The sequence below is a fragment of the Arvicanthis niloticus genome, chromosome 30 (genome assembly GCF_011762505.2).
Source record: "Arvicanthis niloticus isolate mArvNil1 chromosome 30, mArvNil1.pat.X, whole genome shotgun sequence".
In the NCBI taxonomy this organism is placed as follows: domain Eukaryota; kingdom Metazoa; phylum Chordata; class Mammalia; order Rodentia; family Muridae; genus Arvicanthis; species Arvicanthis niloticus.
Genome location: NC_133438.1, coordinates 2,943,707 through 2,971,589, shown reverse-complemented (window position 1 = coordinate 2,971,589; position 27,883 = coordinate 2,943,707). Strand labels below are relative to the sequence as shown.

Below are 27,883 nucleotides of genomic sequence, written 5' to 3'. Positions count from 1 at the left end.
TTGTTTTCCTGGTGATATGGGGAATTCAGGACTTTCAAGTGTGGGATGAACTAGATTCTAATGATGCCAAGTACCTTGGGTTACTGATGCTTATGTTCTTGTGCTTGCCTTTTGCCATCTGTATCTCCTTAGTGCTACCTGCCCTGTCCCTGACTGGAGTCTGTCTTTTCTATTATCTTGGTTGTATCAGAACTTTGTGGGGTGGGTGTAACTACTGGGGTAAGTGCTGGGGCCCAAAATCTGCTCAGTGCTCAAGCTCAGACATGATGCTGCCCATTTGGGGAGCATCTGGGAGCTCTCAGAGCCCCATTTTTCTGGGTTCTTAGAGATTGGGACAGAGCTGCCGCCCAAGGTCTGCTCAGTGCTCTGGCCCAGACAAAAAGAAACCAGGGCTCTGGGCTGGGAGTGACTTCCTGGTTCCTTGTGGGTCCCTGTTACTCCCTGTTTGGGGTGAACTTTGCTGTCTGCTTACTTAAGATACTGCCTGAGTTAGAGCACCTGAGATCCCCACTTCCTCTGGGTTCTTAGAGATTGGGGGCAGAGCTGCCACCCAAGATCTGCTCAGTGCTCTGGCCCATACAGGAAGGAACCAGTGCTCCTGGCTGGGAGTGACTTCCTGGGTCCTTGTGGGTCCTAGTTACTCCCTGTTTGGGGCGGGTCTTGCTATCTGCTTACCTAAGATACTGCCTGGGTTAGAGTAGTTCCTGGGAGCCCTGCTTCCTCTGAGTTCTGTGTGATTGGGGGCAGAGCTGCCGTCTTGGATCTCCTCAGTTCCTGGACCCCAACAGTAGGTTTTATATTACTTCATTCATTCATGTGCATTTGATGCTAGAACAGAACCAGAGCTGCCTGCTTAGTAGGCAAACAGTGTACCATCAGATCCACATCCATAGTCCTTGCTCATTTCCTTAGGTATATGAGGATATCTCACTGTTTTCATTTTCATATTAATGATGAATAATGTTTGGCCTTCCATGAGTGTGAATGCATGTGTGTGCACAGGTATATGTGAGGACCAGAAGACACTTCAGATGGCATTCTGCAGGAGCCAGTTCATTTTATTTGTACGTGGACTGTTGTTCTAGTACCATTTGTTGAAAGGACACTTCATGTACATTCCCACTCCTTACATATTAGTCTGTTTCCTGTAGATTGTAGATGTGCCAGGTGGATATAGGCTAAGATTTTCATATTTTCTGTATGATTCTGTTATTTCTATCTGATATCTGGTGAGGGTCCTCCGTTCTGTGTTCTTGGACATCATAATTATGTTAAGCTTTCTTTTGCTTTGGATGGTTTTGTCATATCTGATTGTTTTGGTTTTGTAGTACTAAATACTGAATCTTGTCCAGTGCACACACTACACAAGCAATCTACTACTGATCCATAAATCAGCCCTCTTTTTATGTTTGGTTTTTTTTTACTTCAAAAATCATATCTTACTTTATTCATTTATCCTGTGTATGAGTGTTTTGTCCATGAGCAACATACATGCCTGGTGTCCAGGGAGGCCAGAAGGAGGTATCACATGCCCTTGAGCTCGAGTTACAGGTGGTTGTGAAACATCTGATATGGATCCTAGTAACTAAACTTGGGTCCTCTGCAAGATCAGCAGGCACTCTTAACCCTCTAGCCAAACCATCACTGTAAGCCACTATGTAGATGCTAGGATGTGAAATCAGGTTCTTTGGAAGAGCAGCCAGTGCTCCTCACCACTTAGCCATCTCTCTTGCCCCACTTTGAAACCCAGTTTCGCTAAGTTTTCCAGGCTTGCCTTGACATCACTGTGTTTGTAGACAGCATTGAAATTGTAATCCTCCAGCGTTCAGCATCAGAAGTAGTTAGGATCCCAGGCCATGCTCTGGACCCAACTGCTTGGTTATATTTATATATGTATTATACCAGAAGTGTATCATGCACCATAATACTGTTATCATAATAGCATCATAAATACTATTCTGTTGCATGTGTTCTCACCGTGTGAGAGGTACCAATAATTCTTTTAACATTTATGTGTATGCCTGTTCCTGAGTGTGTGTAGGTGCACTACATGTGTGCTCTGCCTGCAGAGACCATAAGAGGGTATCAGATCCCCTGGAGCTAACGTTACAGACAGCTGTGACCCACCACCATGGGTACTGGAATTCAAACCTTAGTCTTCTATAAGAGGACCAAATGTTCTTAACTGCTGAACCTTCACAACAGCCCCATCAGTAATTTTTTCCAGTAGTAAATCTCAGTTTGTTGTTTTCCAGGTGTTATTGCAGTGGTCTTTAACCTGGGGTCAATAACTATTTCACAGGGGTCAGCAAAGATCATAGGAATACACAGATATTTATATTTGTATTCATAAAGTAGCAAAATTGCGATTATGAAGATGCAGTGAAAGTAACATTATGGTAGGAGGTCACTAAAACATGAGAAACTGTATTAACTCACTTCATCTTTGAGACCACTGAAAAGTACTGCATTATTGTTTTAATTATTGCTTCAATGAGGTGAGAGTTAAAATGAACCCATACTGAAAAACTCCCTGCCCTTATTTAACACTTACAATGAATAGTGTACTATGTGATAAGTGAACAAATGTATGTATCGAGATAGGGATTGGGGTGTGTGTGGAAGCCAGATATTGACATCAGGTGTATTCCTTGATTACTCTTTACCTGATTTTGGAGACTTTCTCAATAAACCTGGAGCTCATCAAATTTGGCTTGGTAAGGTGGTCTTTACACCTATTATATCTTGACCTCAGGTTCTCCTACCTCTCTTTCTCTAAGTCCTCCCCCATCACACACACTTCCCCTCTCCCCTATATTCATTTCTCCCTCCTTGTTCTTTAAAATAAATAGATAAATGAAGAGCAAGCCTCCTAGAAATAGCAACTAAAAGCAGCATATCAAATTGCAATAAGACTAGGCACTAACCCTCATATCAAGGCTGGGTGAGACAACTCCCTAGCAGGAAAATCTTCCCAAGTTTAAACAGAAGAGTCAGACATAGCCCCTGCTCCCACTATTAGGGATCCCACAAGAAAACAAAGCTACACAACCATAACATAGAAGGAAAGAACCTAGTGTAGATTCCATGCAGGGTCCATGGTTGTCCCTTCAGTCTCTATGAGCCTCTGTGAGCCCTGCTTAGTTGATTCTGTGGGATGTGTTCTCATGATGTCCTTGACCCGTCTGGCTTCTACAGTCCTTCTTCCCTTCTCCTGTGGGGTTACCCTGGCTTGACCTATTGTTTAGCTATGGTCTCTGCATCTGCCCCTCTCAGTTGCTGGATGACGCCTTTGAAGACTATTAGGACATACAGCAGTCTATAAATATAGCAGAATCATTAGGAATCGTTTCATTGACTTTTTCTGTTTTCTTGTTTTTTTTTTTCTTTCTAAAGTTTTTCTTTTTCTTTTTCTGTTTTTTGTTGTTTGTTTGTTTTGTATTTTTCTAATTGTGTTTGGGTCTATTCTTGATGTCTGATGACCAGCCTCTGGTTCCTGGTCATCAACACAGTGGAAGGCATGGGTTCCCTCTCATGTTATAGGTCTCAAGTTGGACCAGTCATTGGTTGGCCACTTCCACAAGTTCTTCATTACTACCCCAGCACAACTTGTAGGCAGTAGGGTGAAGATTGTGTGACAGCAAACACTACTTCTTACAATAATGCTGAGGTCCCAGCTTATGTCCCTACACTTCTAAAGCAAACACTTCAAATCAGCTCTACCATCTATCCAGGCGTTTGTACCTCCCCTCCCCTATTTTGAAACTCAGCTGCTGCCTGATTTTCCCCACAGATCCTGTGTCTATCTTCTTGAAGACAAGATGGCATCTTTAATTTCAGATTTTGGCCTTATCTGGTACTTGAAAGAACTAAAAAAGCAGGAATTCATGAAGTTTAAGGACTTCCTCATACAGGAGATTATGGAATTGAAGCTGAAACAGATTTCTTGGACCGAAGTGAAGAAAGCATCTCAGGAAGATCTTGCCAACTTACTTCTGAAATGTTATGGGAAGAATCAAGCATGGGATATGACCCTTAAAATCCTCCAGAAGATCAATAGGAAAGATCTCACTGAGAGGGCAAGAAGAGCCATTGCTGGTGAGTTGGTCAAAGCTGCTTTACAGAGAGTGAGGTTTCTGTCATAGTTTTGATAACTGTTTTTCATGCCCATCTACCATAGGGCCAGCAGGTGTCATGTTATTGTCCTTGAAAAAAGAGGCAACTTCATATAGACATGTTAGATCTAGGCTGTATATTCAAATGTATGAGTGGAGTGTATCATGCCCTAACTTAGATGGTTAAATTTTTGCCCAAGACATTAATAATATTCTCCTCAAAGCTAAACAGAAGAATTAACTTTAGAGTGAAATGGTAGCACTGTGGATTTGGGCTACCATCAACAGAAAACACTTGCAATAAATCATATTTATGGGGTCTAGGAAGAAGGCTCCGTTTGCAGGGTACTTGCTTGGTAAACAGGAGAATCTAACTTTATCTCAGCAAACACATAAAAACAAGACATGGTAGCAATCTGGCCAGTTAGCTTGGCATGTTATATTCTATGCTAGCTGAAAAAAAAAATTGGCTCAAAAATTAGATGGGGAGTGGGTGCTGGAAAGATTGTTCGGTGGTTAAGAACACCTGCTCTTACAGAGGACCTCTGTGCAGTTTCCAGAACCTACACAGTGTAGTCCAAAGTAATCTGTAACTACAGTTTCAGGGTATCCAATGCCTTCTTCTATTCTCTGAGGGTAGTATACACATCTGGTATACATACATGCATGTAGACAAAAGCACTTATTCACCAAAATTAAAAAAATAATAAATTTTTAAAAGCAGAGAGCAGCTGAAGAAGACACCCAGTGTGAACCTCTGGTCTCCACATGCATGTACACTGTAGTCCTTCCCCACTTATCCTCCCACATACATATCACATATGTATTCGAAACAGCTATGAAATACACTGTGAAATAAAATTTCTCAGTCTTTGTTGTTGCTTTAACAAGCAAAAGCTTAGAACAGAAAAGCCATGCTTCATAAACACTATGATCCTAAAAGTCACACTTTTATTTATCCTGGTATATGATACCATGGATGCTTTAAGGCTTAATTCATTTCTTTGTCTTTGACATTCCACGGTCTTACTATGATAAGCCTAGATGTACATTTTCTTATTTCATTTTTTTCCTGTGCTCATTATGTTTGGGATTTACTGCTAATCTTAGATTTGTGGCTAGAAAATTTTCTTTACTCTTCAGTTTATATTTGTTTAAAGGTTGTCTCTTCTATGCCACCTTGTTCTGGGATTCTAGTTGCACATATTAAATCTTTAATTCATGATCAAAATAAATGAGAACAGTTAGAAACTATATTATGTGTATGTGAGAGTACCTGCATGTGTATGTATGTGCCCCATGCCCTTGGAGGCCAGAAGAAGACATCAGATCTTCTGATACTGGACCTACAGAAGATGGATGCTACCATGAGAATGCTTGGAACTAAACCCAGGACTTCTGGGTGCTTTTCACCATTGAGCCATCTCTTGAGCCTTATGTGTTTAATCTTAATATGTCTTGTGTATATTTCTTTGTATCTTTCCTCTGTGTGTTAGGCTGGATTTTGTTTCTAATTATCCTTAGGCTCTTCATTCCATGTTCTTCTTTTTCTCAGCAGTAAGAAAAGCAACCTGTTGGCTTCTGTTGACTTTTCTTGTATTTATTTTTTTGTGTGTACAAATACACAAAATTGCAGATACCACAGTGCACAAGTGGAGATCAGAAAACAGCTTCTGAGAGTTAATTCTGCTTCTGTCATTTGGGTGTCAAGGGCCAAACTTAGGTCTTCAGGTTTGATGACAAATGCCCCTAAAACAACTTACCAGCCCCCATTTGCTGATTCTTAAATTTAATTAAAACCTTTTAGGACGGTATACAATTTGACTTGATTTTCTTGAGTTTTTCCTGATTGCTCAACCTCCCTTTTATTTTTTATTAAGCACATTTTAAAACTTAATTGGTATACTTGGCATAGAATATGTTTCAGTATTAAGTTTGTGTGTGTGTGTGTGTGTATCATTGTGTTTTGCATACAATATTCCCGCACTGTGATTCTCCCTTTGCTTTTTGTCCTCCATCTAGTTCTCTTTGGCCTCTCTAACCGTCTTTTGTTTTGTTTTATTTTTATGCCATATATATAGGAGGTTGTTTATGTTGAAAAATTTTAAGATTGTTTTCAAAGGTTGCACATATGCATGTGAATGTGTAAGTGCAGTTCCTGCAGAAGCCAGGGCCTCTGGAGCTGAGTCATATAGGCAATGTGAACCACCTAATGTGTGGGCTGGAAACCATTCTCAGGACTTCTTCCAGATTATCCAGTGCTTTTAACTCCTGAGCCATCCCTCCAGCCCCATTATTTTATATTTTTAATGTCAGTGTGATGGAACCTGTTTTCATTAATATGTCATCAAACTCCTGATGATAGTGATACCATTTTTCATTTTTGTGCTGTCATGGAAACCATGTGTAATTACAGCCTGTTAGTCGTGTGGATCCAGAATGTAGCAGCGGGTAACAGACACTCATGTGTGAGTTTGTGGAAGCCATGCAGTCTGCCACACCTGCTTTGTGTTTCCAGTGTCCTAGTAGAACAGCTGTGAATTATTTGGTTCAGAGTATTATCTATAAAATCCATGCTTTTGGTTGAATGAATATACTTATTAAGTATGTAGCAAGTCAAAGTAAATAATAAATAGCAAATGATAGAAATAAATAATAAGTAATAAATAATAAGTAGTTAGATAGATAGATACATGTATGCATACATACATACATACATACATAGTAAAATACCATAAAATTTGTCCATCAAAACTACTTGTAGAAATTGACTGTGGAATCCTCTTTAAGGCAGCCAACTGTCATTTCTATGCAGAGCAGAGAGTATCCTCTGAAGTGATATTCCCAAATGAAAAAAAAACAAAAACAAATAATGGTAAGAAGTTACATTGTCAAATTAGGCCCACAGAACATCATAAAATTGTGCTCTTGCATCATTCAACAGAAACCATATAAGGAAATTAGAGCCAGTTAGTGTTCCCAATGCTGTCTCTCCATAGATGAGCTTTCCATTATTCTAGTGCCTACTTCATTTCTCACTGCAGGCCATTTTATATCATGAGGTATATAGTCATAAAATCTCCTAGAAATGGTTCATGATTTAGCTGATCTCAGGGGTGTGATACTTTTACAATTGAGTTCTTTTGCTCCTGTTGCAAGAGTTGAGAGTCAGCCCATTCCCAAACAAGAACTCAAGGAGGCACTGGACGTAGAAATGCTTGCATCTGAAATGGGAAAAGGGAAAACCACAGTTCACATGCCAGCTTCTGAAAGAGCACGTGACAGTTTAACAGTATAACATTCCTGACACACACAGAAATGCAACTGTGCTCCAGGGCCAGTGAAAATCTTCTTCCATAAACAAGCATTGTTTTGGGCACACAGCTTGCAAACTCCTAAAATCATACATCATACAAGAGCTGAAGAAGTAACTCAGTGGCTAGGGGCACATTCCACTCCTGCAAAAGACCTGAGTTTAGTTCCAAGCCCCCATGCACTGTTGTTCATGGATAGCTGTAAAGCCATCTCTGGGTATATTTAATACCTCTGACTTCCATAGGCACCCACTATCACATAATTAAAAATAAAATATATATTAAGGGAATTAAAATCAGACAATCTATAGGTGAATGTTTAACATAACTTTGATATGTTGTAGATTCTTCCTCCATTGGACTCACTGACTCAGGAAACCCAAAGTTATATCGAGATCATTTGAAGAAGAAGCTGACCCATGTTTTGTCCAAAACGTTTAACACTACTATTCAAGATTTCATTAAAGGAACATTCATTCAGGATGACCGTAATACTTTTGAGGGCCTTCTCATATCAAAGGGAACTGAGAAGAAGCCACACATGGTGTTTCTAAAAGGCATGGCTGGAATTGGCAAGACAATGATGTTGAAAAATTTAATGCTGGCCTGGTCGAAAGGCCTGGTGTTTCAAAACAAATTCTCTTACACTTTCTACTTCTGCTGTCAAGATATGAAGCAGTTGAAGACAGCTAGCCTGGCTGAACTGATCTCCAGAGAGTGGCCCAGCCCCTCAGCTCCTATAGCGGAGATCCTATCCCAACCTGAGAAACTGTTATTTATCATAGACAGCTTTGAAGTGATGGAATGTGATATGTCTGAACAGGAATCAGAGCTGTGTGATAACTGCATGAAGAAGCAGCCAGTGAGTAGACTGCTAAGCAGTTTGCTCAGGAGGAAGATGCTCCCTGAATCCTCTTTCCTCATCTCTGCTACTCCAGAGACTTTTGAGAAAATAGAGGACAAGATGCAGTGCACAGATGTGAAAACAGCATTTGCATTCAATGAGGAAGCTATTAAGATAATTTTTTACAGATTGTTCCAAGATAGGAACAGAGCCCAGGAGGCCTTCAGTTTGGTGAGAAAAAATGAGCAGCTGTTCACTGTATGTCAGGCCCCTCTGGTCTGCTGGATGGTGGCTACTTGTCTAAAGAAAGAGATAGAGAAGGGAAGAGATCTAGTCTCCATCTGCCGACGTACCACCTCCCTGTATACCACTCACATCTTCAATTCGTTCATTCCCCAAAGTGCCCAATATGCAAGTAAGAAAAGCCAAGACCAGCTGCAGGGCTTATGTTCTCTAGCTGCTGAGGGCATGTGGACTGACACATTTGTGTTTGGCGTGGAAGCTCTCAGGAGAAATGGGATCATGGATTCTGACATCCCCACACTATTAGACATTGGAATGCTTGGAAAGAGCAGAGAGTTAAAAAATTCTTACATATTCCTCCACCGATCTGTTCAGGAAGTCTGTGCTGCCATCTTTTATCTGCTAAAGAGCCATGTGGACCACCCTAGCCGGGATGTTAAAAGTATAGAGACAGTCTTGTTTATGTTTTTAAAGAAAGCAAAACCACAGTGGAATTTTTTGGGCTGTTTCATCTTTGGCCTTTTACAGAAATCAGAACAAGAAAAGCTAGAGGTGTTTTTTGGCCACCAGTTGTCCAAGGAAATACAACCTAAGTTACAACTGTGCCTGGAAACCCATTTAGGCAATGAAGAGCTTGAAGAACAGATAGATGGCATGAAATTGTTTTCCTGTCTGTTTGAGATGGAAGATGAAGCCTTTCTAGTGAAAGAAATAAATTGTATGCAACAGATAAACTTTGTGGCCAAGAATTATTCTGATTTTATTGTTGCTGCCTATTGCTTGAAACACTGTTCTACTCTGAAGAAAGTATCCTTTTCAACCTACAATGTCCTGAATGAAGAAGTAGACCAGAGGCACATGTGAGTCCATTCACTATCTTTCTTTTCAGTCCACTTTTCTGAATCTGTCCCTGTATTTTTATGCTTTATATAGAGAGATTCAAAACTCACCCATACTGTTTGTCCAATGGTGAGTGGTCAGCCTAGAATCTACTTACACACAAACACAAAAACAGACTCAACAGGTTGTGTGTGTGTGTCTGTGTGTGTATATACACACATATACATATGTATATATACATACATATATATGTATATATATGGATGTGTATGTGACTGTACATATGTCTGTATTGTGTATGCATGTACATAAACATATACATATTCATATATGTGTATGTAGAAACAAACAATAAAAAAGCTATCAACTTGATTGTTAGTGATACAGAATAGGGATAGGAGGGGGAAACTGATATAATTCTATTTCAATGAAATGATTTAAAAAAAATTAAAAGTAAAATAGAACTTTTAAGGGAAAAACAAGAAATTCACCTGGTTTGACAACAGTTTCTATTTTTTGAAGACTCATTTTTATTTTTGTGTATTTGTGGCTGCATGTTAGTATGCACACATGTGGAGATGGCCTCAGTGGCCAGAAGAAGTTGTCAGATCCCCTGGAGCTATAGTTAAATGCCAGATGTGGTTCTGGGATCCAAACTCTTAATATCAGGAGAAATATGAGCACTCTTAACCACCAAAATGTCTCCAGTCCAAGAGATGCCATTTTGAGCCCCAGACTGACTCTTTTAAAGACATGATATTTGACCTTATTAATATTTATTTTTGTTAATTGTTTTGAGACAGGATCTCACTATGTTTTTGTGGAAAGTCTGGAATTCAGATATCCATCTGCCTGTATCCAGAGTATAGGAATTAAAGGCATGTGCTTTCTTGCCTAGCCATGTTTTGTTAGTTATTAGTTTTTATTCATGGGTTAACAGTGCTGTGTTAGTTCATATAGACAGGAACCCAGAAAGTAACTCAGTTCACAGAGTATTGCCTGCTATACTGCACACACCCTGGATTTCTTCCCTAGCATCCTATAAAACTGGATTATAGTGGTACATGTATTTATTCCAAACTTTTGAGTAATGGAGGCAGATCAGAAACTCAGAGTCATCTTTGTTTATATAGAAAGTATATAAACGGCAGGCCTAAAATACATAAGTGTATCTATGGAATCAAACTTACCCAGGTGGGAGCTTCTCATGCTTATTGCTGTGGCACTTGGGTATCTGAGGCAAGAGGTTTTCTGAGAATTTTGAACTAGTCTGGGTTACAGAAAAAGTGGGTTTCAGGTCAGACTGGTCTAAAGAATGACTTTCTGTCTTTAAAAAAATCAAACTACAAAAATACATGTATACAATAATTTATAATCTCTTGACACATTTTTTTTTCATCTTGCTAATAGAATCTAGGGCATCACATTTCTTGAGACATGGTTTAGCCTTCTGTTCATTCTGTAATCAAGGCTGCCTTAAACCTCTGATCTTTCTACAGTAATATAGTAAGTTAAGTTGACTGTTTAAGAACCCTGGAATTTATCCTTGGGAAGTTTCCTTCTCTTAGTTATAGTCTCCATGTTATCAAAGCAGTAATGATATTAATCCACCATTCTGTGAGCATGGAGTGGCATGGTCTATGTCCTGTGTGTGTTTGCTGCCCTTCTGAGATATGAACATCCCACTCAGACTCTTTCTTGATCCCCTAGCCACAAGCTAATTTTAAAGGTTAAGTGTTGTAGGGATATGGGAATAGCTCAGTTGCTGCACAAGCATGAGAATTTCAGTTTCATCTCCTGAGTCCACATTAATAAATAAATAAGTAAATAAACACATACATACATACATACATACATACATACATACATACATACCAGATGTGCCTAGCAGTATGTACTTATAATCCCAGCACTAAGGAGGCAAGAGACATGGCTTTTAAGAACCATATGCAATCACATACATGCACACACATGCTCTCATAAATATACACACACAAATGTTCTAAATTGACTCATATTCAGAAACATGTAAGGTGAGCTGCCAAGATGGCTTAGCAAATAAAAAAAAAAAAAAAAAAGGTGCTGTCCTCAAGAATGATGACCTAAGTTCAATTGCTTAGACCACATGGTAGGAAACTGATTCCCACAAGTTATCCTTTGACATCAATACAATGATGTAGCACATACACACACAGTAAGCAATGCTAGAAGGCAAATCTGATTATCCTGTTAGAGGTGAGGAAACTAGCAGAAAAGTCACATATATTATCCAAGATACATACTAAGTAGTGGCATCTGAAGCTTGAGTGAGGAGATCCTTGCTCTAGGTTTTGACTCAGTAGCTCTGGAACCCTGCCTCATTGGTTTATTCTAAAACTACCAAGGCTATCCGTAAGGCAGGATTTTTCAACTTCAGCTTTGCCAAGCCATCTGGGTTATCTTATGCTGTTGTGGAAGTCGGGTGGATAGGTGAAAGCCCCAGACAAGCATGATCCCCAATGCATAGGGTTCTCAGAATCCTCTGGCCGTTTTCCAGTAGACATTAACTGCATCTCTACATTCAAGCTATAACATCTAGAATCCCACAGACTTTGCCATATATCTGGCTAAGAATGGCAAATATGAAATGACCTTAGCTCGCTGCCCTTACTTAGTATGCGAGTCAGTTATCTATATTTGCTGTGAATGGCTTGACTTAACTTTTTGTAAAAGAGTGAAATTTGAAAGCTCTGGAATGTTTTATCATCTGTTAATATTTTATGGGTATACATGTTTTTACCTACATGTATGTGGTGTACGTACAGTGCCCATGGTGGATGGAAGAATGTGGAGAAGAAATCTCGTGGGCGGGGGGAGGGAGTCCGGCGGCAGGGTCCCAGGGCAGTCTGGCATCAGGGTCCCGGGTGGGCTTCCCACATCGCCAGCGGAGGGTCCCACATTCACGCAGCTGTCGGTGGGTGGGCCGGTGGCTGCATCGGCAAGGTTCCAGGGTTCCAAAAGCTGGGAATCAGGCGGAGAGACCATGCGACACGTGGAGTCTGGTTTTCCAAAGCTTTATTGTTCATGACATGGTTAATGGATGTAAGTGGTACGCACTTCCCCCCCCCCCCCGCCCCCAAAGGCCAGGGGAGTCTCATTTTATAGGGAAGGAAAAAGGGGAGGGAATAACTTAATTAGCTACGCCCCTGGCCTTTTGATAATTCACTAATATTTAAATCTCTGGAGGTAGAGACTTGTTAATTACACCCTCTACCTGTGTCCTACGTGACTGAAGCTAACAGGTTAAATGGAGTTACCTCGTCCAAGGCCCAACAGAAGTGTCAGATAACCTGTGAATTGGTGTTATAGATGGTTGTGAGCCACCACTTTGGTGCTGGAAACTGGCCTTGTGTCTTCTTCAAGAAGAGTAAATGGTCTTAACCTCTGAGCCATCTCTCCATCCCCTTGAATTAACTAACAGTGGAATATATTCCTTTCTCCTCTGTAACAGGGAAAAGCTACTCGTCTCTTGGAATGATATATGCTCTGTGTTTGGAAGGAATAAAGATATCCAAGTACTCCAAATTAAAGACACTCATTTCAGTGAGCCAGCCATTCGAATCTTGTATGAATCTCTGAAGTACCCCAGCTTCACCCTTAAGAAACTTGTGTAAGTTGAAAGAAGACTTTGATTTAGTCATATCACCAGAGTAACAGACTAGCCTTTCCAACATCCCTCAAATAACTGCATAAATGAAGGCTTATATAGTCTAAAGTGGAATCTTACTATCTTGACACCTCTAATGTCTATTGGTGACCATTCTTCACTGAGGGCTGTCCCATGAATTGTACAATGATGAAAACATGCACAGGGCTCTGCTTTCTAGATGCCAGTAGCTTCCTCATGTGACAGCCATCCTTGCCTCAACATGTTTCTTAGAGTTCCACATGGAAGAGAAAAATTGCCCAGTTTGAGAACCAATGAGGTGGTACTGGGCTACAAAATTCGAGTTATGTGGTCATTACGGGATAGAGGATTTTGCCAATGACAAGAGTGTGGGCTGGATAGAAGTTGATGGATACCTTTTTTGTTGTTGTTGTTCTGCAGGGCAAATAATGTGTGCTTCTCTGGTGATAATCACGTCTTCTTTGAGTTGATTCAGAACTGCCGTTTGCAGTACTTGGACCTCAGCTGCTCCTTCCTTTCCCACAGTCAGGTGAAACTATTGTGTGGTGTCTTGAACCAGGCAGAGTGCAACATAGAAGAACTTGTGTAAGTCGTTGTGTTCTCCTAGCTCACTGACTTACCCTCAAAGGAGGCATATTAATTTTGATCCATCTTACTATGACAAAAATGCTCCAAAGTAAGCAATAATAGACAAAAAAAATATATCTTTTACTGGATTCAAAATTCCAGCTTATAGGCCATTGCTGTGGGAAGCCAGGGGGCAAAATCATTGGGAACATAGCCACATCACATGCACTATCAGGGGCAAAGAGTGGTGGGTGAATGCAGACATGCTAGTGCTCAGCTAACTTTCTCTACTCATTTATAGGTCAGGGTTCTGTTTCCTGAGGAAGGGTGAACTCCACAGTGGGTGAGACTTACCACATCAGTTAACTTAAATTGCCCATAAACATGCCCACAGGTCTTCCCTATCGAGAGAACTCATCATTGAGACTCCCTTTCTATGTGATTGTAGATTGTATCAAGTTGGTATGAAAGCCATCAGTATACTTCTGTCCTATTTGCTACTGTTTATGTACAGACTTTCTTACTTTAAGAACCGATCCCAGCTAGTCAGTGAGATGGATTAGTGGATTAAGGCACTTGCTGCCCACTCCACAACCTGAGTTCTATCCCAGGACCCATATGGAGAAAGGAAAGAACCACCTTTCACAAGTTGTTCCCTTTTGTCCCACATTTGCCACATTGTCTTTTGAATGATATAGCGTATGCACTTGAGCATGCACACATAATGTAAGTGAATAAATGAATGTGATTGATAATAATTTAAAGCACTGGGTTATGACAATTTGTTGCTCTCCCTGAGGACCACAGTTTAATTCTCAGCCCCAACTGTCTGTAACACTAGTTCCAGATGACCTTATACCTTCTGATATCTACAGGCTTGTGTTAGACATGTGGTAACAGACACATGCAGACAAAACACTCCCATATGAAATGAAAAGAAGTCTAAATTAAATTAACTTAAATGAACTGATTATGGAATGTGAAAGTTAATTTCTAGATGGGTATGTCTACTTTGGAAACTGTGGCTTCAGGTCAGATTTCATGGCTTCTGACCTACCTTAGAACTCTCACTGGTAAGTGTAAGGTCTATGGTTACATGACTTCATTAGCTGAAAGATGGGTACTTCCTTAACCGTTCATGCCAGGTGTTCATACCTGAAAAGCTGAAATTCTGACTAACTGTAAGCTGGTTGAGAAACCCATGGCTATTGATTGTATCTAGCTGGATCTCAGATATTGTTGGTGGCATGAATTTGATTCAAAAGGATGCCATGTGCTTCACATATAGTTCAGTGATAGACAGGGTTGTAGTATTAGAGGCAAGGATAGTGGTTCCTGGTTTTCAGCTAGTGACAGACAGGAGGGGTGGGAATGAATATGGGGGACTGTAATTCTTGATATGTGCACTTTTATACTGTTTTGCTGCCCTGGACACTGTTATTCTGTATGGTGCTATGATAACTATGCTTTTGTTTTTTGATGATTAAGTTTATTGAGCTGTAAAGCAAGAATAATTTTAAAAAATTAAGTAGTAAGTAGCAGAAAGTAACCACAAATAGCTAGCAAATTAACATCAGATCTAAAATATTATCAGAAGAGTCTAAGATAGCCCAATGAGAAAGAAAACTAAAGGGGAGATCATATTAAAGACTGCATACATCCAGCAGAAATTGACTCAGAAAACCTCACTGAAGCAGTCAGAGGAAGTCCTGATCTTCTGATCTTAGATGAAGAACAGGGTGTATATTTTGGACCCCAAGTAAAAGAAGAAACAGCAGATAGATAATATCTGCAAATAGCATGAGTAAGAAAGGTGCTTTGGATCATCCAGCAGAAATAACTGGGGAGTTTTTGAAACAATTTTTCCGGAGTTCTGCATTGAGAGTTGCAGGTAGAGTATAGCATTCTCTCCATCCATGAGTTCCTTCCTTCCTTCTCTTTCATGATGTATGCCGTTATCATGTTGTGGCATAAACAATAGTAACTTTGGTTGGTACTGGCTTAAAATCCAACCATTTTCAAGAACCCAGTGGTTTTACTTTTGGGCTATGCTGTGTGACTTTTATCTCTACTCATTATTACAGATCCAGACAGGCCAGCCCATCTCTGTACAAAGAGTGTTAGAGGACTTTTGCAATAAACATACTGGAGCCTGGTACAGAAAAGAACTCCTTGCTCTCAGAGTTCAATTTCAGCAAGTTTAAACAGCACACCACAATTTACTGAGATAGCATATGTTACATCTGGTATCGTAATGGATTCACACACATAGACACACCAATAAATAAATATAATTTTAAAACTCATCTGGAAAGATGGCTGGGTGGGTTAAGAGCCCCTGCTCCTCATGTAGAAAAGCATTCACACTCTGCACCACAGCTTGCAACCTAATTCTAGGGGCTATAACATCCCCTTATTGTGTGTCTAGGCACCAGCAATAGATTTTGATGCATACATAAACGTAGGCAAACACTCATTTGCATTAAAAACAAATCATTTTTTGTTGTTGTTTGATAAAGAACATTGCCAAGTTGTAAAAGGTCCCAAACCTTCATGTGAATAACAAGAGAAAATGTCATGAAGACAGAGACGAATATGATGTTATTTTTTTCCTACAGAGTAGCACACTGTAAACTTTCACCTGATGATTGCAAGATCTTTGGCCCTGTCCTGATGAGCAGCAAGACACTGAAAGTTCTTAATTTGTCATCCAACAATTTGAAACAAGGAATATCCTCACTGTGCAAGGCTTTGTGCCACCCAAACTGCATTCTGGAGTCCTTAGTGTAAGTGGCCTTGGGAGTTGCAACCTGGACAGAACTGTGAAAATAGTATAAAGCCTGCCTTTGTTTACTACAATCTGCTAATTATGTAGCTGGGGCAGTGGCTCAGTGGGAAATGGTACATTCTGTTGCTGACAACAACAGCACTCAATATCTGTCATTGGTGGTGGGTTTTCAAACTTAAGGATTAGCCATATTGCAGAGTCCCAGTATCAAAACAAGGCAGAGAGCAATCAGAGAAGTCATTAGCATCATCCTCCACCCTCCAAACAAAGGAGCACACATGAAACATACACATTGTTACATTTCTGACTCACCATAGAGATGCAAGGGACAGACTAAGACACTGGAGCCTAATTTCAACAGACCAGACTGTTTATTCCACAACAGTGAATGACAGACCATTCCCTCTGGGAAAAGGATGCCTGTCTAAGATGTCTGTGACTCTTGATAGGTATGATATGAGAGTATTGTTTGCATCAATAACGGGCTAGGACTGTTACTCAGTCTCTTATTCCTTGGGCTCAGAATGCTGCCAAATTGTGCTTGGGGAGTTCTGCCTTCTTTTTCTATAACTGTCATAGTTTCTGTGTTGACCTGCTGACCGGAACAAGGTCTTCTGTAGGAATCCTGCCCAGAGACCATGGCACTCTCTCAGACACACATAGACAAATTAATTGGTTGTGATATCTTCCCAATGATGCAGTCCCATTGCAGCAGTTTCAAAGCACAAACCTAAAAGACATAGAAAAGCACTGGGGCCTGGAGAGGTGGTTAAGTGATTAAGAACAAGTACATTACTCTTCCAGAGAACCCACTTCTTTCCTAGTACCCAACTTAACAAATACTTGTAGCTGTAGCTCTGAGGCATCAAATTCCACATGCTCCCTCACTCATATGGACAGACCCATACATATCATTCACAAATGAGCACAATTAAAAATAAAATCGTTAAAACATGTTGAGAGCTGCTCTACTCTGCCCCACGCTTGGGGGCCAAAATGTTGTGAACCGCTCTGTCGATGTTTGAACCCGCACTGCTAAAAGCCTTGGGGGCTGAACTGTTAGAGCCAGCACTGCCCCAAGCTGCTCCAGTCTGTGAGTCAGGGTTCAGCAAGAGAGAGAGTGAGGACGGATGTGAAGAATGGAGACAAGACAGAGTGTGATTCAATCCTGTTTATTCTTCAGTCTCTCTTCTTAGTCCAAGTCCGAAGCCTTGAGTTCCTAGTCCCTAGTTCTTCCAAGTTCCAAGTTACTTCTTCCAAGTGCTAAGTGCCTAATGTCTAATGCCTAATTCTCTGTTCTCTTCCAAGTGCCTAATTCCTACTAGCCTATCTCGAGTCTCAAGTGCCTACTACTACTTCGAAGTTCTTCCTCCAAGTGCCAAGTGCCTAATACCTAATAATTCTTCTTCCGAGTTCTCTAGTCCAAGTGTCTTCTTCCTCAATGCCTAATTCCTACTCACTTCTAAGCCACGCCTTTAAGTCATGCACTTAGGCCTTGTCTCTAAATCTGATCTTGAAGTACACCCCTAAGTCACACACCTTTAAGTCTCAGTCACCCAAGGGAAGATCCTGGGTATCTAAAACAAGATGTTATCAGAGTGTGCTCAGCTGTTGTAGGCTGTTGTAATCAAGTCTGTTATCAGGGTATATGGCTCAAGATGGCTGCAAGGATGATAGCTGCTTTTTGTCGGCTCCCCACAAAAACATGCACTCCTGCATATATGTCATGGTTGGTTTCACATCTCTATAGTTCCAACTGTGCAGGAGGCTGAGACAGGATTTCAAATTCAAGTTTAACCTTCAAGACAGCCAACATAAAAGTGGAAGGAGAGAGCCAACTCCACAAAACTGTTCTGCTTTCCACATGCACACTGTAGTATTTACCTACACACATCATATACACACACATACACAAAAAGAATCACTTAACTTTTAAAATTAGTTTTGAAGTTAACACTTTTAGATTTTTTTATTTTTTTCTAGTCAACATGGTGGAATAGTTAGTTGGTATTTAAATTGCATTGTATATTGTAAGAAGACACGAGGATTTTGAAACTAGTACATGGGAAGGATTGGACAGGTTTGGAAACATGCTAAACTGTACTATCCTACATAAAGCTCTTGAGTACCTGTCAATTTTTACATCCACAGTGACTTTGACCTCACATGTACACATACCCCTGCTACTCTTACATGCCAAAAGATAAATGTGCTAAATTTCAAAAGATTGTAGAATAGACTAGAGTTTGTATAACGGGCACATAGCACCATGTCAATAACTTGTTCTTGGAATACAGAATGGACTCTCAACTGGAACATTAACAGAGTACAATGCCTATAAATCTGTTGACCTCATTTTATACTGAATGTGCCTCTCTTGTAATTTTGGTCAAAAGAAATAGGTAGGCTAACATGGAAGAAAATTAAGGTCTTTTTAGACCTCAGCAGAGAAAGATAATTTAGAAATTTGGATGAGGCCAAGTGATTTTATATTCTGAATTCCTATATGTTTCATCTTATGATGGTTAGTGTTAGCTGTCAACCTGGCACATGGAGAATCACCTGAGAAGTAAGTCTCAATGAAGGAGTGTCTAGATCAGGGAGCCAGTGAGCATGTCACTGAGGGATTGTCTTCACAATGTTAATTAGTCTGTGAAGACTGAGCCATGGTAGGCAGCACCATTATCATTAATTTGCGTCCTGGATTATTTAAGAGTGGAAAACCTAGGCATTCATGTATGTATTCTCTGTGCCCTTGACTCTAAATATGATGTGACAAGCTGTTTGAAGTTTCTGTCCTCTTGACTTCATACTGTGAGAGAGTACAGTCTGAAATAGTGAACGAAATTAGAGCTTCTCTCCCCAAAATTGATTTTGTAAGGATGATTTTTATCACAGCAACAGAATTGAGACTAAAGCACATACACATTGTTTTTCAAAACATACTTTTCATGCAGTTCATTACACAAGATAACACTCATACGGCTACATATTACAGTAATCATGTAGCTTTCAAAAATGTCATTAGAGACAGTGATTGAGGCACTGTTAATATAAAGGATTTAGTTTAGTTTCAGGTAAGGTCTTGCAAACATAAGTATTTTCAATAATTCATCCAGTTTCAATACCAGTTCTGACATGAATCAGAAGAAACAGATAAACCAGTAGTTCCTCCTCTTGTTTGAATATTTTATTCCTGTTATAGTGTGTAAAGTTGTAGAAATGTTACATTTTTCCTCCTTCACATGCCCTGCCTTCCTACAGGTTGATCAACTGTTCCCTTAGTGAGCAATGCTGGGACCGCCTTTCTAATGTTCTTAGGCGGAACAAAATCCTGAGACATCTAGACATCAGCGCCAATGACCTGAAGGATGAAGGAATGAAGATTCTCTGTAAGGCTCTGACTCTCCCACACTGTGTCCTGAAGTCACTATGGTAGGTTTCCTTGAGCTTGTTCTTCGAGGCCCTGTTTAGGATTCTTGAAACTTTGCAAGGTAGAGTCACTCACCTCTTGTTCCTGAAGACCCTTTCCTTAGGACAGATCTGTACTTTGACCTCTGTGTCATGGTTTTGGTATATGGTAGGCAGCCTTTCAGAATATAGACACAAAGGATTGAGAGAAAGAAAGGAATTGTGACTTAAGCACAGGGGGTGGTTAAGATGTTTGGAGTGGGTGCTAGAAGATAGTGATGTGTTTTGTAATCACTGTGACTGTGATGAAAATCACAGGGATGCAGGGTTCATCGTAAGTCATGTTATGGAATGGTCTAATCTCTACTGTTAGAGAAAAACTATGGTAAAGTGGGATTATGGTGGTAGGAGTGTGTATTAAAAATTCTTCTCATTTTTGTGGAACAAGAAGCAGAGTGTGGAACCAAAATCAGGGTCTAGGATATAATCCTTAAGCCCACACTCAATGACCCACATCTACCAGTTAGACCCTGATATTCCAGAAATCCCACAACTTCCCAAAACGTTGGCTCCATATGAGGAATAACTGTTTAAATACAGGAGCCTGTAGAAGACATTTCAAGTCCAAAGAAAGGGGAAGACATGGAAGAAGGGACTTTAAAATACATGTGTGAATTAATTAGTGTGCATGAAAATTCTACTTTGAAAGAGTAAATTGCAGTGTAACAGTTACAGGAATAGAAATGGCAGAATTCTTGATTTCAAATTATAAATCTGAGAAATTTGGGGGTAATTTAATGTGGTTGTTGGTTTGATCATGCCAAGTGGATTAGTATTGTAGGATTAAATGGCTTTTGGTGACAAATCCAGATGTGAGGGACTTGGGAGAAAACTCTTACCTTGCCTGTTATGAATTCTCAACATTTTTGTCCTCTCTAAAAAAGAAGATAAGGAACAAAATGAAAACACAAGTATAGTGGGTTTTTCCCCTCTTATAATGGCTTTCTAAATTAGCCCACTAAGATGCCATATGGGATATATTTTGAAAACATTATATGTATCTATGATTCCCCAGCACTATAAAGAAAGAAGACAATGTAGTTTAAAAGTGTAAACTACTTCTTGATTCTCAAAATACTGAATATGTATTAAAAATTTGTTGGGAGTGCAAAAATCTGTTTTCTCCAATGGAATGAAACTTAGTATATCATCCACGGTCTAAGGTAGGCTCCATACTCAGGAATAGTTGGCCAACACAAAATGGACTCTGTTTTCTGTGCTTTACTTGTTCAGTTGCTTTGGCCAAACTGGTCTAGAATGAGATACCATGTCCTCTTTCTTCCCTTGATGTAAGTATAAACCTTGAAAGCTGTACAGTAGTCCTTCCTAACCTTGCCTTATACATGATTTGGGTTACCCATAATGCCAGGGTCCCATTTTCTTATGAGTTACCTATATTCTATTATTGCTTAAAAGTATTATTTAACATAACATTATTTTAACTTTTGAAATGATTATTTTTGCTTCACCTCATGTGTATGTGCTTCTGAGTGTTTGTGTGTGCAAGTGCCTGAGGAAGCTTTAGGAGGGAATTGGATCCCCTGGGACTGGAGTTAGAAATGTTTGTGAGCTGCCTGACATGGTTTCTGAAACCAGACCTGGGTCTTTTGCAAGAAGAGTATACTCTTCACGTCTGAGCCACCTTTCCAATCCCCAATTTTAACTTCCATTACAGTGTAGTGTAGTTGATCTTATACGCTATTTTAAATATCTGACTATGCCTAGTATACTCAGTTATTGTTGTCCATGGATCACTGAGAAGAAGATGTTTCTGAAATACTGAGTGCTGTCTTCACTTTTAGGCATCATTGAGCATTGTGAAATGTTTCCTCTTCAGATCAGAGAGTAACCACTGTATTGTGACTTTTCTCTTGAAGTTTGAGCCATTGTCGAATCACCAGTAGCAGCTGCCAGGACCTGGCTGAAGTTGTGAGGAACAACCAGAACCTGAAGTGCCTACATCTTTCAAACAATAAGCTAAAAGACACTGGTGTGAAGCTGCTGTGTGATGCTATAAAACATCCCAACTGCCACTTAGAGGAGCTAAGGTGGGTGTTATCAAGTTTGTAGCTGTGTTTTGAGGATGGCAAAAAGAGGGCAATTAATGTGCAGAAAAGTAAATTAAAACTACATAGGGGGGGAGGAGAAATGGGTCAGTAGTTAAGAGCATTGGCTGCTTTTCCAGAGGATTCAGGTTCAATTCCTTATAACCACATGGCAGTTCACAACTGTCTGTGATTAGTTTCAGGGGACCCACTACCTTCATACAGACATACATGAAGGCAAAAGCAAATGTACATAAAATAAAAATATGATTCCAATATATAGCTGTTAGCAGTGGTGGGTGGGTGATTGATGGTTGCAAGTATAGATGTATGCCTGTCTTCATGGATGGAAGCCTGCATAGATAGATAGCTCTTACTAGAATGGGGACATTAATGGATATTGAATGCATGCATAAATAGTTGGATGCATGCATGCATGGATGGATGTCCACTGGAGATAACAAGAGTGACAAGACCATATTTCCTTGACTTACTTGGACTTAGGGATATGACAACTGCTTTGTCTGCCAAGACAGAAATAGATTTAGTGGATTATATAATATGGATTTATTGATAAATACAATTGGAGAGGCTAAAAGTGACATGTATCAACAGGGATGGTTCCTTTAGAGGACCTATATAAGGAGTATATTCCAGGCTTTTTTCAATGATGAGAAAATGGTTATTTACTCCCTGTTTCTTCAAAATTATAAGATTAGATCCCACCTGGTAGTCCTCACTTTAACTTAGCTGCCTGTCTAAAGACTCTATCTCAAAACTCAGTCCCATAGGACACTAGAGATTAGAACTTCAACACATGAATTTTGGTTGTATGTAGTGTAGTTCATGGCAGAATGAATCTCAATGGTTCAAATCAAAGGTTTCAAGGTGCTTGAGGTGTAGGCTTAGAATTTCTCAACCCTTGTTTCACTGTATTTCCCAGTGCAAGGTCCAATTTTATCCCATGTTCAAGGGCTGGAACAGAAGTCTATTAGTGGAACTATTAGTTCACAATAGACACTGATACTGAGAATAAACTATTGTGGTCACATCTGCCAATGAAGGAAAAGTTTATTGTGAACACTTGGCTTTTGAGAGACTGTCAGCAGAGGGTATGGAGTGAGCATAGTCTAAGTGAGTCAGTCACCTCCCACATATGTTTCTTCTTACCCTGATATAGAACTGTTCCTTTTTGTTATAGGTTGGAAACCTGTGAGATAACTGATGCCAGTAGGGACGACCTCTCTTTCGCTTATATCCAGTGTAAGACCCTGAAGAAGTTTACCCTGACGGGGAATGCCTATGAAATCAGTCAGATGGTTTTATCTAAGATGTGTTGAAACAGCAAAAGTGTTCCCTTCATGCACTTGGGTGAGCTGGACTCTTCCCCTTGATAAGATGAGTCCTTAGGGATAAGATGGAATGAAATGCGATCTGAAATATGCAGCTAATAATATAATCATTGAAGATAGAAATAATAGCTGGGAGGATGTCTCAGTTCACAGAGTACTTGTTACATAAGCATAAGGATGAGAGTTGCATCCCCAGAATCTACATTTAAAATGTAGGCATGGGGTTTCCCATTGTAATCCAGTACTGGAGTGGTAAATACAAGGATCTTACTGTTCACTGGGCATCCAGTCTAGTTATAATGGTGAGTTCCAGAAGCAATGAGTAACCTCATCTCAAAAATCCAGAATGATACTGAGGTTGGCCTCTGGCCTCTGCCCGAATACACACAGTAAATGCAAGTAACTCAACAATAAGGTGTTTAGTTGTACCTATAATAATCCTGCAACTGTAGCACCAGTAAGCATACCATATCAAGAAACTCCACCTTTCATTGAAGGGCTATGGAGAGTTAAGTGGTGTTTAGGGAGGGAATTCTATAAAAGTTTATTAAAATGTAATTAAAAATAAATTCAAATAGCATTTTCTCACTGCCTGAGGGTATATGTTGCGTGAATATTAGATTAAGTATAAAACCCTTCCTTGCCCTGTGACTGGTGAGTGCCTAAGTACTGGTGATACTAAGTACAATTATAAAGATAAATACGCTTGTAAATATAACTGTGTTTATGCAGATAGTTCTGACTTAAGATTGTTTAGATCTACAATATGTAGGCATGTCCAGTTATTCACTTTTTTCTTCCAACACAGTACTCATCAATTATATGAGATGACATATTAACATTTAACATTGTCATATAAAATTGTCTTTGTTAGGTGATCTAATTTTTGCCAACCTGGGGCTACCTGAGGACATTTAGGGCAAGGGAACTAGGGTGGTCTGCTTGTAAATATACATGTCATTCAGGCTACTTTATATGAGCATAAGGTATTTTATAAGTATGATATACACTATATAATATACTTTTTAAAAATCTTTATCTCTGTGGTTTATTTTTTCCCCTATGGTCTTCATATCCATATGAGATCAAGGTATTTTTTGTGAAAGTATGTGAGTTCAGATGTACATGTGTGTATGGATTGTGTACACAAGTGTGAAGACCAGAGGACAACCTTCAGTGGCCATCCATTGTCAGATGCTATCCATCTCAATTATTTTTGAGATGAGATCTCTCACTGGAAGCTGAGAGTAACAAATTCTGTAGTGCTGTTTAGCCATCAAGTGCTAGGGACCTGTTAGTCTCTTCTTCACTGGTTTGTGGAGTACAGTCACATGTTACTATTTCCAGCTTTTTATGTGGGTGTTAGGAATTAGCCTCAGGTTCTCATGCTTGTGTAGCAAACACTTCAGTGGGAAAGCAATCTTCCCTGGCCCTCAAGGTCAGCATCATTTTAAGTAGTTATTAACCACTCATTTCTAGGAAAGGGAAACCTTATCAGAATGTCCAAACTTTTGACATTCCAACATGCTTTTGACATTCCAACATGAAACACACACACACACACGCACACACACACACACAAACTCAAAAGCTGTGCAGTTGGTTTACAAAAAAAAATTGTATTGTTATGAATCAACTTATTCTTTTGTGCTAGGCCTTTTCAGAGCTGCAATCTTCTGCAAGTGATCCAAGAGTTGCAGGTTGAATATGTCTACTAGATGTTGGATTATAATATTCATGACTTTAGTTGTCTCTCCTGGAAGAAAACACATGCTCACTTCCTTAAGATTCAGTCTTGCAAATTCCCCTTCCCATCTTCCCCCCCCCACTTCCCCCACCCTCTCGATATATTGAGTACTTGCAAGATTTCTTCCTTAAGTTGTCTTGGTTGGAGTTTGGGTACCAAGCTGGAGTAGATGCATAAGGAAGTAGAAAGAGGTGAGTTATGGAATTTTCTGAGCCTTCTAGCTTTGTATTTGTTTCCAATTCAGTCCTGTTTACTCTGTACCCTGGGGCAAGGTATCATTTCCTCAGATTTGATCTACAAAGTAACAGGCATTATTTGACATCAGAAATTTTAAAAAATCAGATAATGTGATAGATATTATAAAACCAAGTAAGTTTCTCTGGTTCCCTCTTACTCCACCATGGAAAGTCTCAGAAAGACATATTCTACAATTAATATATGTCCTAGGATCATAATTCATTCCTACAGGACAAAACTACTTGAAACATAAAAATATACATAATGTGATGGTTTGAATAAAAACACTTTCTCTCATAGTTTCAGATGTTTGAATATTTGATCTGCAGTAGATACTGCTATTTGGGTATGTTTTGGAGGTGTGGCCTTGCTGGAGAATGTATATCATGGGACAGGTTTTGAAGTTGCAAAGATTCACTTCATTCCATTTGCAGTGAGTTATCTCCACATCATGCTTGTGTTTCAAAATGTGATTCAGCTTCCTGCTCCTCCTCTCACTTTTCTCTGCCACCATGGTGATAGACTCATACCCTGCTGGAACTGTAGGGGTTTTTAGGCAAATAGGCCCTTCATCCTGAATGTTGGTTAGTCATGGTATTTTATTTCAATAATAAAAAAGGAATTAATACAGAACAAAAACGGAGAGAGGAAGCAGAGAGTGTGTGTGTGTGTCTGTGTGTGTGTGTGTGTTTGTGTGCGCATACGCATGTGTGTCTGTCTGGTTTTTGTGACTGTGATTATGTGTGTGGATGTACATGTATGAGAACAGTTAGCTAAAGGGCTAAGACCAGACAGAAAAATTATGAAAAAAAATTATTGTTTTGAGCTTTAATAAAAAAAAAATCCTCAATCCTTTTTCAAGTCTTGTGTGCAAAACCCTAAGGTTTAGGTGGTATCATTGGAATCTTACCACCATTCTGGATGTTGATATCAAACTGAATAGACCATAGTCAGACAGTTGGGGTGTACAATTCAAAGCACAGAGATAGCCAAGACACAAACTGCTAAGAGACTCAGTTAAGTAACATTCTTAGAGCAGAAATAGAAGGACCTGAGTTCAGATCTTCAGCATCCACCTAAAAAATATTGATTGTAGTCTCATATGTCTATAACCTTAGGAAGAAGGAGGTTCCCATAAGGTTATTGGCCAACCAGCCCATGAATGGCAAGTTTGTTGAAAGACAATGTCTCAAAACTTAAGGTGGAAGATAATTGAAAAGTCTTGTTATTGACCTCTGGCAGGCACACACATGCACACATGCACACTTACATGTGCACACAGAGATACACACGAACACACATACACACAAGAAAACAAATTAAATTTCTTTCCTCAATTTTTAAAATTTTATGTGTATGGCTAATTTGCCTGCATGTATACTCTGGCTTAGAGGCCAAAGATGGTATGAGATGCCTTGGAACTGAAGATACAGATGGTTGTAAGCTGTAGTGGGAAATTAAACCTGTGTCCTCTACAAGTGCAGCCAGTGCTCTTAAGCACTGAGTGATCTCTCCAGCCCCTAAATAAGTTTTTACTTGAAGAGTCTGGATCCTAAACATGTATCAGCACAGCATCTCGTAGCATAGTTATTTCACCCCATCAGAGGGAACATCAGCATCTCCTGAACTTGGCCTTAGAAATAATTATGGAGGGAAAATGCGAAGTTGAAAAACACAAAAGGAAAGGTGAGAGTCTAGAGAAGTGGCTCCTTAGTTAAGAGTACTTGCTGTTCTTGTAGAGGACTTACCTTTAATTTCTAGCACCCAACATGGCAGCTTACAACTGTTACATAACACTGGTTCCAGGGGATCTGGCGCCTTCTGACTTCGACAGGCACCTGCACACACCTGGTAAACATAATAAACTCACACAGGCACACACACACACACACACACACATTTTTAAAAAACCTTTAAATCATAGAAGAGTGAATTAATTAATGCTGTTTATTTTTTTTACATCTTTCTAGACTGAGAATTGCTGACTTTGATAATGAATTCCAGACATTTCTGCTCCCTGAGAAAAAGAAAAATCACTTCTTGACCGCCAGAAGTAATGTGGAAGCAGAAGCAGAAGCAGAAAACAAGGGTGGAAATTCTGATGCAAGAAACGTGAATGTATTCTGACCTCAAACAACTCCCGAAAGAAAGAGAGGAGGATCTTTATTTTGTTCCAGTGTATAAAAAAAATTACAGATCACTAACATTCCAATGAGATAATGATTTCTTTGTACCTCATAGGTGTTTTGCAAGATAGATGTGGCTTTTTGTTTGAACTACAGTTCATAAAGGCCATTCAAAAATATTGGTGCTATAATGACTACCTTATAATGATTTTTCCCACACAAGTTTCTTAACACTCAATAAAATATTAAGTATCTTTAAGTAATGCCCTAGAATTTCACAACAAGAATTTTGCCTTTTGTTGGATTACTGGAACTACAGTGTAGGTCCAGGCAATAATGGTACCCAAAAAGTTTTGGGGGAAACTTTATTTGGCTATACATTGGAAGCCTTCAGCAGTGGGACATATATTGTATACTCAGATAACGGAAACTGCTGCTGTTTTGTTTTTTGTTTTTTTTTGTTTTGTATTAAAGAATAACATAGTCATTTTCCACATCTACTGACTTCTAATTGAAAATATTAATGC

General features: G+C 39.6%; 1 protein-coding gene across 1 annotated transcript; it reads left to right on the top strand.

Annotated features, from left to right (window-relative positions):
• The first annotated feature begins 3,799 nt into the window (after positions 1-3,799).
• LOC143440641 (NACHT, LRR and PYD domains-containing protein 4F-like) lies at positions 3,800-27,677 on the top strand. Its single transcript, XM_076927430.1, is given in 10 exon segments — positions 3,800-4,098; positions 7,774-9,376; positions 12,847-13,005; positions 13,444-13,608; positions 16,209-16,376; positions 19,643-19,813; positions 21,727-21,897; positions 23,096-23,220; positions 23,223-23,265; positions 27,201-27,677. Coding segments are annotated over 10 exon segments (3,039 nt in total). The 5' UTR covers positions 3,800-3,821; the 3' UTR covers positions 27,358-27,677.
• The last annotated feature ends 206 nt before the right edge of the window (positions 27,678-27,883 follow it).